General features: G+C 69.5%; 1 protein-coding gene across 1 annotated transcript in view; it reads left to right on the top strand.

The window, feature by feature from the left end:
- Nucleotides 1–676: 676 nt before the first annotated feature.
- Nucleotides 677–10,918, top strand: part of H696_04378 (hypothetical protein) — a gene marked incomplete at both ends in the record, with an annotated part of 11,005 nt that continues 763 nt past the window's right edge. Inside the window, 3 exons of the mRNA XM_009498255.1 lie at nucleotides 677–778; nucleotides 1,030–1,209; nucleotides 5,731–10,868. Coding sequence (XP_009496530.1) covers nucleotides 677–778; nucleotides 1,030–1,209; nucleotides 5,731–10,868 — 5,420 coding nt within the window. The remainder of the gene's footprint in view (nucleotides 779–1,029; nucleotides 1,210–5,730; nucleotides 10,869–10,918) is intronic.

Raw genomic sequence — 10,918 nt, 5'->3', positions numbered from 1 at the left:
CCCCTCCAACTCATCTGCTCCGGCCGGGCGGCCAGTCCGCATTCCGGCCCGATTGCCAACTCACACACGGCCCGGCCAGGCGCAATGCGCCGGAGCTGAGACCGCCAGACTCCCGCACTCGCCCCTGGCCTGGCCCGCCACTCGTGCCTGCTCCCGGCCGGGGCGTCCATCGATCTGTGGACCTGGCAGGTGCGCGCGTGTATCGCGGCACAGCCGTGCGTCGATGCGCGCATGCGTCTGCCTGTATGCATACACCCGGGCATGCGTCCGGGACAGGGGCCGGGATGGGTCGATGATGGCCGAGACATGGCGGTAGCCCGAGATACAGATGGAGAGAACAAGCACGGGGGGCGGGGGGGAAGGGCGCAGGAGCCGAGATGCATAGGGCAAGATCGCTCCCGAGCGATTGGGGGCCCGGTCTGTGTGTGTGTGTGTGTGTGTGTGCCTTGGTCCTCCCGTGGCTCCGGGCCGTGCCACCCAGTCCCCGGACCGCTCGCGGCACCCCCGCCAGGCCCGGAGGGCGGGGAAGGTATATAAAGGGACACACCGGGGCCGGGATCAGCAGACTCCCAGGACATCGAGATAGAAAGATACTCCTTCGTTTTTCTATTTCACTCTCCCCCCTGGATTTTGTCGCATTTTTGCCCACTCTCTCCTGGACCCTCTCTCCGTCAAGATGATGAACGCCTTCTCCCGTCAGGCCGTCAACGCGGCTCGCACCGCCGCCCGCGCCCCGGCCCGCAACATCTCCACCTCCAGCACCGGCAGCTTCTCCAAGGTACGGCCTTCCCTTTTGGTGTGCTTGCATCGCGCGGGAGCGGGGGGACCGGCCGCCTGGGGGCGCCCGCCTCCGCCGAAGGGCGGCTGTGCCTGGGTGTCCTTTTCTTGGTTCCTTTTTTTTTTTTGCCGCCCCGGCGCGTTTTTCTTTTGCCGAATGCCCTCCCACACAGGACATGGACTGACGGCGCCCTTTCCCTGCCTTCTTCCGGCATGGCATTTGCCATCACACCCGGCATCGGCCTCCCGCAGCCCGCCCCTGGTGCCGCCAACAAGGGCAGCATGCCCAAGAAGCCCTCCGACAGCGGCTCTCTGCCCCACTCCAAGACCCCGGGCACCGGCCACATGCCCAACAAGCCCATGGGCAGCTCTCAGACCGGCCCCACCCGCGGCCCGCAGAGCAAGAACCTCTACGAGACCCCCTTCCAGAAGGTGCGCACAGCATAGGGCGACGCTTGTGTCCTCCTGTCCCCCTCCCCCACGCTCCGCCTTCCCGATACCCTCCCCGCCGGCCGGCCTCTTTGGTCCGTGTGGGGATGGCTGCCGCCGCGTTCTTGCCTGCTTCCTCTCTCGCGCAACTCGCCGGGAACCAAGAGGTCGAGCGGGCGCGCGCGCGGGCCTGTCTGTCTGTCTGTCTGTCTGTGTGTGTGTGTGTGTGTGTGCCCATGTGTCCCCATGTGTCTGTGCGCATGCGAGCGTGTCTGAGCCAAGCAATCGGGGTGTCACCCCTCGGCCTTCTCTCCTGTTTGATTGGTGGTCAGTGCTTGAGGAGAGCCACACCCGCGCCGCACATGGGATCCCGGGACCCAGGGGGACGTGAGGCGGCCGCCATGAAACGGAGCAGCTCGATGGGTGGGGGCCCCTGCCACAGGGGGGGGCACCCGCCAGCGCCTGCTCTGCCATAGTGTGCGGCCTTCTTCCCGTGTCCCCGGGCCTCTGTCTGTGTATGCGCGCGTGCGTGTGTGTCTGTGTATGCATGTGCATGTGCATGTGCATGTGCATGTGCATGTGCATGTGCATGTGCATGTGTGTGTGTGTGTGTGTATGTGCACGCGCGCACGCGATGCAAGGGCGTGTGTTTAGTTTCCGTGTGTTTGGGTGTGCCAGCGGGCAGGCCCGCGTGTCCTCGCCGTCCGCGTCCCGGCCAGCCATCGCCGCCCCCCGGGTATCTTGTCTGTGTCTGTGTCTGTGTCTGTGTGCGCGCGAGTGTGCATGTCCAAGCTGTGTTTGAGAGCGAAAGACCGAAGCCCCTGACGACCCTTTCCAATCCAGAACGCGGACATCTTCCGTTAATTACTTACTCTTCTCTGCCCAACCCGTTCTCGGACGAATGTGTGTCACATGCCTTCTTCGCTCCTCGCTCCTTCCCCCTTCTCCCGCCCTTCCTGTCGCCTTGTTGTTGTTTTTTTTTTTCGCCGGCCCTTTTCTTCTTGTCCCCTTTCCGCGCTCGCGCGCGCGTGCGTGTGTGTGTGTCCCCTCCACGCACGCGTGTCCGGCATGTCCCCACCCTCCTCCCTGCCACTCGTTCGTCTGCGTCAAATCTCGCGGCCCCTCCTCCCACGGTGGACTCATGCGCCTTTGTTTTCATCCGGGCCCCCCCTGCCGCGCTTGCTCTCTTTCTTCCCCTCCTCTCCGTCCCCACCCTTCCTGGGCGGTGTTCTACTACACCCGTGGCGTGTGCGATCGCCCGCCCGCCCGGCCGCCTGCCCGGTTGTTTGCGCTCTCGCCCGGCCTCTCGCGTGTGTGCCCCGTGCGCCTCTTGGCCTGTCACTGCTTGCGACTCCCCGCTCTGCCGCTGCCTGGCACTTTGGCAATCCCGCTTCAGAAGTAAGCGGCTAGGGTGTGTCGGCTTCGGCGGCGGCGGCGGCGGCGGCGCTGCGTCCTCGCCGCCCTTCCTCCCTCCCCTCGGCATGGCGTCCCATCGGCATCCCCAGTCTTGTTGCTGAGGGCTGACGAGCAGGGACTTCGTGTGTCAGGGCGCGCGGCCGTGTGCGTGCATGCATCGGTGTGCCGGCTCTCTTCGCGCGCCGCGCCCGGCTTCGGGCGCGGCGGCCAGGATCGGCCACAGAAAGCATGTGTGCATGGCCGCGCGCCCACGAGGGGGGGGAGGGGGGGGGGGCTGAAGGCGTCCGATCTGGCGGCCCTTCTTCCCCCCCGCCTCCCGTGCCTCTCTTCCCCACACGAAACAAATCGCCGCGCCACTCCGGCGCCACGCCCCCCCCCCCAGAGGTGAAGTGGTCCAGCAGGCGCCGGGCGCAACTGCCTCGCCGTGTTGTTCCATTGCCTTCTGTGTGTGCCCCACCCTGCGACGAGCGCCCCCCCCCCCCGCGCTCCCCCATGGGTGGTGCACACTCGTGCACCTTCTTTGTGGAGCTGGCCAGGAGTACGCGTGCACGCACGCGCACGCGCACGCCTATGCACATGTATGCGTGTGGGTGTGTGTGTGTGTGTGTGTCCGTGTGTGTGTGTATCTCGATAAACACATCTCTTCGTGTGTGAAGATCATTCTGCTTTTGTTTTCCCCCTCTCTCGCCCCCCTGGTCGGTCGCCTTCCTCTGTGCGGGTTCCTCCGTCACGCCATCCTTTCCCCCCGCTGCCTCTCTCTCTCTCTCTACATGCCTTCCTCCCTCTTTGAACTTCATCAACCCGGGCAGGGGCCTTGGCACGGGATGGGGCGCACTTTCGCTTGTGAAGGGGGTGGGCATGCCGGATAGGAGGCTTTCCCGGGCGCCCTCCCGCCACGAGGTTTTCCAAAGACACGTCTAGAGCCCCCCTTTCTTTCCAGGTGCTGCAGGAGCAGCCCTCTTTTTTGTGAGGGGAAGAGAGGGAGACACACCTTCTCAGGGCACGATGTTCCGCCGCGCCCTGGAGGGGGGGGGGAGAGAGAGAGGCTTTGGTCGTGGCATGAGCTTCCTCCTCCTGCGATCCGGCCGAGCGACTTATGTGTGCGCCGGGGGCACGAGGGGAAAAGACGAGCAGGGGCGGCCCCGGGGGTGTCTGTGCTGTCCTCGCGCGCCCCTGGTGTGTGTGCGCATGTGACTTGTTCCGCGAGGACCCTGCACATAGTTCGAGGGCGGGAAGCATGCCTGGGTGTATATGTGCGTCTGCGTCTGCGTCTGCGTGTGTGTGTGTGTGTGTGTGTGTGTGTGTGTCCGTGTGTGTGAGCGAGACGAGGTGTTGCTCACGGGCTTCCACTTGAAGGTTCGCCGCTCGGCAGGGCTCGCCGCCAGTGTGGCACGTGCCCATGTGCATATGTTGTATGGCCGTTTTTTGGCCATTCGCTTGCTTATTGGGCGGCGTACGGCGGCAGGCAGCAGATTCTCCCCTCCCGCGCGCAGGCTCGGGGGGGGGGCCAGTCGGTGTGCGCGATTGTGGGTGAGTGTACATGAGATTGTGGGCAAAGATGCGCATGTGTCCGTGCGCGAGCGTGCGCAGGGACATGCGTTTGTGCGCAGGCCCACGGTGCGCACGAAGTGTGCATATGCATGCTCCTTCCTTTGTTTTTTTTCCCCACACAGTCAGGGGCATTTGCCCCAAACCCCGAGCTCGAGAGAGTCGCGGAGGCCCAGCCGCTCCTCCGGTGTGCAGGACGATGTCAGCCCAGGCCCTTCGGCCTGCGCGCTGCCTCCTGGGGCGCCGAAAAATGCGCTCGCACAGTTCAGCCAGTTAGCATCTCCATGAACATGTGTGTGTGTGAATACCTGTGTGTGATATTTGCCCAGGCGCGCAAGTAGGCTTGCTTACACTGGCCACCGGTCTGTGTCAGACGCCCTCTCGACCCGTGCAGATTGCGATGCGCGCGCACCATGCACAGGTTGCTGCCACGCTTCTCCGGCCCCCCCCCCCCCCCCCCGCGCATGGTCGCGCACCGTCCCATGCACATTCGGGCGTGTGCCGCCTGCGCACCTGCTCGACGACACAGGGCTCCTCCTCCGATCGACGTTCGCGTGCGAGGCGTGCGCCGCTGTTCGCGGGGGGAAGGGGGGGCGGGGGGGCGGGGGGGCGGGCGACGCCGGCGCCCGTCGCGAGCCAGGGCGGGTTGCTTTCCACGGGTGGGGACCGTCTGCCTGGTGTCCCCCCGGCGCATGTGTGCCTGGTCCCCATGATGCGGGATAGCGCGCGTGCTTGGTGCTCGGCTCGCCCCCGGAAGAAAGGGGCCTGGCCGTTTGATGGCCGCCCTGCCTGCTTTCTATTCCTTGGCCCTGCGCCCTTCCTCTCTTTCTCGTACTTCCTTCTTGGCTCCTGCGCGCGGGCGCGCGCACATATCCCAGGCGAAGCAAGCACACGCGCAAGCAAGCAGACAGACAAGAAAAAAAAACCCAACCCCAAACCCATCCACTGACTGGCGACTCTTGCAAAACCATCCCTCGAACCACGCCCCCCGCCGCCGCATTATACCGCCCTTTGCCTCCCGGCCCATATCGCCATCGGGTGTGGTGCTTTCTCCTACAAACGAATACGCCCATACATGTCCGCGCACGCCGCACCCCCTCCCCCGCCATGCGGACGTGCGCGCGCCTGTTTTCGTGTGTCGCACCATCCGGCACGCGCGCTGCGCGCCCGGCCACGACACCGTCGTGCCCGCCCTCCTCTTTCGCCGCGCTTCTTTCTCTTTTGCCCTGCTGCGCCATCTGCGACGGGGTTCGTGTGTCCGTTTGCTCGTGTGTGTGTATGTGTGTGTGTGTGTGTGTGTGTGTGCATGTCCCCGTGCGTTGTCCGTGTTCGTGTGTGTTTGCGCGCCGCGATCGCGTGTTGTGCCCCTGTTGCGGCGGGCCCCGCTTGCTGCGCCTCGGGGCGGATCGGGATATCGGCCACGCGCGCACATGCGCCGCCACCCCCGGCGAACGCCTCCTGTGACGCTCTCGGGGTCCGGGTGCGCGGGGTGGCGGGGGGGGGGGCGGGCCGAAACCGCCACACTTCGGCTGCTGGCTGGGGTAACGCTCCGGACGGCAGAATGGCTCGCGCTTCTACTCCACCTCCACCACCCGGTCGCTTGTGTCCGGGGGCATGACGTACCGCGGGAGCCACGGCGAGCAGCACCACGGCAGCCACCACCACCACCACCACCAGGGCGGCAGCGGCAGCGGCCGCGGCATGCGCCACGGCGCGGCCTCGGTGGACATCGTCCGGCCGCTGTCGACCATGGCCAGCCGGCCGACGACCGGCCACGACGATGACATGGCCGGCGGCACCGACCGGAGCCGGCTCTACCAAACCCGGCGTCTGGAGGAGGAGCAGCGCCGCAACACCATGCACGAGCAGCAGGTCTGGAGCCACTACGACCTGATGCGCCGGGACAATGAGCGCGCGGCGGAGAGCGCGCGCGGGGCCCTGCGCGGGACCAGCAGCATGCCGGCCACCCCGCGGCCGTCCGCCTCGCCGGCCTCCGGCAGCCCGATGTTCGGCGGCCACCGGCGCATGGTGGACACCGGCAAGGGCAGCACCGGCGCCGGGGACTTCCGGGCCCCGGACTACGGGACCCCGCGGAACTTCTACGGCACCCACGAGGGGGGCCGGCCGCGCGACGCCGGCGAGTACATCGAGGTGGAGGACCCGCGCCACGACGCGCCCACCGACTTCGAGGCCGAGCGCCACGATGGGCACTACTATGGGCCGCCGACGCCGCGGGCCGGCGAGCGCCTGGCCGGGCGGTTCTCCCGCCGCCAGCACTTCGACCATGATGACGGCGAGCATGCCGGCAGCGGGGGCGGTGGCATGCGCCACGGCGGCCGCCACCACCATGGTGGCGACAGCTGGCGCCAGTCGGCCGACCATCGGCGCCGGGCCGCCGGCAGCGGGTCCTACTACGAGGACGACGAGCCCCGGGGAGGGTATGCCTCGTCGCCGCGCGATCGCAGCTTCGGCCAGCAGGTGGAGGACTTCGAGCGGTCGTGGCGTGCCGGGGCCCGGCTGTCCGGCCGCGGTGGGGCCAGCGCCAGCGCCGGCGGCATGGTGGACCAGCTGATGCAGGAGGGCGGTCGTGCCCTCGGCGAGCTGGCCAAGTCCCCCCGTGGGGAGCTCATGCGCCGGGATGCCACCAGCGCCATGCGCGAGGGCCAGAAGACCCTGGAGGCGGTGTCCTCCGGGGACCTGGCCGGCGGGGCCATGCACGCCATCAATGCGCTGAAGCGCGGCCGCCGGTCCATTCGCCAGGCCGGCGACGAGGTGGCCGACCGGCTGGCGGACGCCGGCGAGCGCCTGGCCCAGACCGATGGCGCCCGCCGGGCCAGCGACGCCCTGACTCGCGGGGCCTCGCGTGCCTTCGACCACATCCGCCATGGGGACCTGTCGGGGGCCTTGAATGAGGCCGGCCGCGCGGCCGGCCAGATGGCCGAGGGCCTGACCAGCGCCCTGTCCTCGACGGCCATGCCGCATGATGATGCTGACAAGCGGCGCATGATGATGCGCGAGGAGGAGGGCGGCCGCGAGCGCCAGCGCGACAGCCACTACGGCCACCGCCAGCATGATGATGATGACGACGACCGGGACTTCGCCCGGCACCATGAGGACGATCGCCACTTCGAGGGCCCCGACGGCCGGGCCTCGCGCCGCCGCCACTCCTCCCACCACTACTACCGCCACCACGAGGACGACACCGGCCCCGGCGGCAGCATGCTGGACTCCTTCGATGGCCAGCGCCTGCGCCAGCAGCTGGACCATGCCCTGGAGGAGGGCGAGCGCATGGGCCGCGGCATGGCCCGGTCGGCGTCGCGGTACCTGGGCGACCTGGCCGACAGTGAGTACCCCTCGGCCCGGCGTCTGGCCGAGCGCGTGGAGCACGGGGCCGAGCGCCTGGTCGACGGGGCGGCCGAGATGTCGGAGCGCGCGGCCGGGGCCGCCCGGCGCTGGGCCGAGCGCATGGGCGACGAGGCCCAGGAGTACTTCGACCGGCACCCGGTGCGCGGGGAGGAGGGCGGCCACCGCGAGCATGCCATGGCCCAGCGCCGGGCCGGGCCGCGTTACACCTACGAGGATGCCGACAGCGAATTCACCAATGACCGTCGGATGATGGACGCCGATCGCCGGCACCACCAGCGGGCCGGGTTCAGCCAGCTGGACGGCCGCCGGACTTCCTTCGCGCCGCACCACGCCGACCACGACTCCGAGTACTCGACGTCCCTGTCCGGCGAGTCGGGTTTTCGCCGGGGCGCCGGCCCCATGGCCGGCGCTAATCGCCGCTTCGCCGACGAGCAGGTCGGCGACTTTGAGGGGGACTCCGGCTTCGATCACCACCGTCGCCGGGAGGCCTTTCGCCACTTCGAGGACGAGCAGCAGCACTACCACCGGCGGCAGCTGCACGATGACGACCGCGATGCCGACGACTGGCAGATGATGAAGATGACCGAGGGCAACCGCCGGAAGTACTTGGATGAGCACCGCCGCATGGATGAGGATGGGGGCTTCCACGCGTCGCCGGATGCCGCCGGCGGCGACCGGCACCTGCTGCACCAGCAGCGGCGCGACCGCGGCATGGCCGACCACCGGTACCGCCATGATGCCGCTGCTGATGGGCGCGACGCCACGGCGGCGGCCAGCCACGGCGCGGACAAGCCCGGCGTCATGGCCAGCGTGCTGACCTCCCTCAAGGAGGCCTTCACCGGGCAGGCCACCCCGGCGGCGGATGCCGCCCACCAGGCGGCCAATGCGGTGCGGCCGGCCGCCGAGGCGGTCAAGGACTCGGCCGAGTCGCTGGCCGACGGGGCCCGCCGGGCCCTCTCCGACACGGCCCAGTCGCTGGCCGACAAGGCGGACGTGGCGCGCGCCGTGCTCAAGCACGAGGTGCACAGCATCCAGCGCGACTTGTCCTCCGGCCGGAAGGACATCGGCCAGGTGGCCGGCGAGGTGGCCGACAAGATGGGCACCGTGGTGGGCAAGGCGGTGCAGGCCGGCCGCGAGGCCTTCGACGAGGCCCGCCACCAGCTGGTCGACGGGGCCAAGACCGACCGCGATGGGGGGCCCCCCGGCGGGGCCTTCTCGCGCCAGCACCACCACCATGACCACCACCATGAGCGCCGCGAGGGGGACCACCATTACAACCGGTATGACACCCTGGAGGGCGACATGGACCCCGAGGACCTGGCCGCCCGGAAGAAGCTCATCGACCCGGCGGTCATCGGCAAGCCCGGGCTCAGCGCCATGGACCGGACGTCCGCCAAGCGGACCGCCTCGCCGGAGTGCGCCAAGTACGCCCGGCCCAAGCGCCTGCCGCTGGGGCCGCTGGACGAGCTGATCCACGGCGGCGTGCGGCCGCAGTCCCAGGACCCGACCGACACCGGGTCCTGGAGCATGGCCGAGGTCAACCGCCGGATGGAGGCCGGCCAGAACCACATCGCCGCCAACCCGAAGGCCGTGCCGAATGAGCACCTGGCCAATGCCACGCCCATTTGGGCGCAGCGCACCCGCGCGGTGGACCACCTGCCGCGCATTGCCCAGGCCGTGGTCGACATGGCCAGCAGCCTGACCGCCGGCAGCGACCCGAAGCGCATCAACCGCGAGTGGGTGGAGAACCGCGCGGAAACCGACAAGCTGGAGAGCGAGCGCAAGGCCCGCGAGGCGGAGAAGGCCAGCGCCGAGGCCCTGGCGGGGCGGAAGAAGGCCGACGACGCCTCCTCGGCGGCGGCCACCGACCGCCAGCAGCGCCAAGCCGATGATGGCAAGGCCCGCAGCGAGTCGTCCGGCTACTCCTCGGCCCCGAGGCCGGAGTCGCACCATGCCGACGCGCAGCAGCGCGCGGCCTTCAGCCTGGGCGCCGGCCGCGCCAGCAGCAGCCCGCCCAACCCGGCGGCCGACGGCGGGGCCAGCATCTTCGGCGCCCACCCGATGTCGGTGGACCACCACATCCGGTCCAAGTCCTCCACCGGCGCCGAGGCCCAGGAGGGGCGCTTCATGTCCGAGGGCCAGCGCAAGGCCGGCGGCATGCTGACCGGCTTCTGGCCGTGGGCCTCCAATGCCCGGCCCATGGCCGGCCACGCGGTGGACGCCGCCAGCTCCACCGACCGCCACTCCGCGGCCCACCACTACGAGACGGAGATGGCCGACGCCGCGGCCCCCGGGTACCAGGCCTCCGGCCGGTCCACCTCGCCGGCGGCCGCCGGCGGCCAAACGCACCAGCACTACCGCCGGCCGGAGCTGCACTCCTCCTCGACCGGGTCCACCCGGGCGGCGTCCCCCTCCTCCAGCCGGACATCCATGGCCGGCGGCCAGCACGAGGACATGAGCAGCAGCAGCCGCCGCCGCGACCGCAGCAGCAGCAGCAGCAGCAGCAGCAGCAGGTACAGTGAGCGCTATACGGGGGAGGGAATCATCACGCCCTGGGTGTCGTCCTCCTTCATGGGCAGCCCGCTCTCCTCGCCCGGGGAGTTTGGCAGCGCCCAGGACTGGAACACCATCAGCACCCTGAGCATCGGCAAGGATGGCGTCGTCAATCAGGAGGACGTGAGCCGGCTGTACCCGCCGGCCGGGGTGGGCCCCAACGCCGGCGGGAGTTCCCCCGGCCCGGAGGTCTTCGCCGACCGGGCGCCCGGCGGGCAGTTGTGGTCGGCGCCGCTGGGCGGCCGGGCGATGGCGCGGGGTCGGCGCGGCACCGCCGCCGCCGCCGGCCGCCGGTCGTCGTCCCCCTCGTCGCCGCGCAAGAACTTGGCCACGCCGCATGGGGCAGCGGCGCCGCTGCCCGGCGACCAGTCCGACACCGGGCAAAAGCGCAACCTGCTGAACAACTACTTCCGGCCGTTGAGCTCGGCCGAGCGCCAGGCCGCCAAGGCGGTGGCCGGGGACTTCGACAGCGACCGCGTGGCCCGGCATGCGGACAGCCGCAATGCCCGGTTCACGGTGACCCCGCACAGCAGCACGGCCACCGAGCTGGCCCGGGCGTCCGAGTATGACGGCCGGGCGCACCGCCGTGCCGAGAAGCTGACGCACTCCGCCGACTCGGCCCTTCGGGCCAGTGTCAGCGGCCTGTCCCCGCGCCAGGATTCCGACTCCATGGCCGAGTTCCAGCAGGGCCGGGCCGACCTGTCCGCGCAGTACACCGGCGATCCGCAGTACCAGCAGCAGCAGCAGCCGCCGCCCCGGCCGACGGCGTCCAGCCACATGTGATGATCCGGCGGCTGATCGATGATCCTCCCTCCCCGCCTCTGCCCGC

Source organism: Fonticula alba, assembly GCF_000388065.1.
Source record: "Fonticula alba strain ATCC 38817 unplaced genomic scaffold supercont2.7, whole genome shotgun sequence".
NCBI classification, from domain to species: Eukaryota; order Rotosphaerida; family Fonticulaceae; genus Fonticula; species Fonticula alba.
Note: the sequence above shows the minus strand (reverse complement) of the source record. Positions and strands in the feature narration are given on the sequence as shown.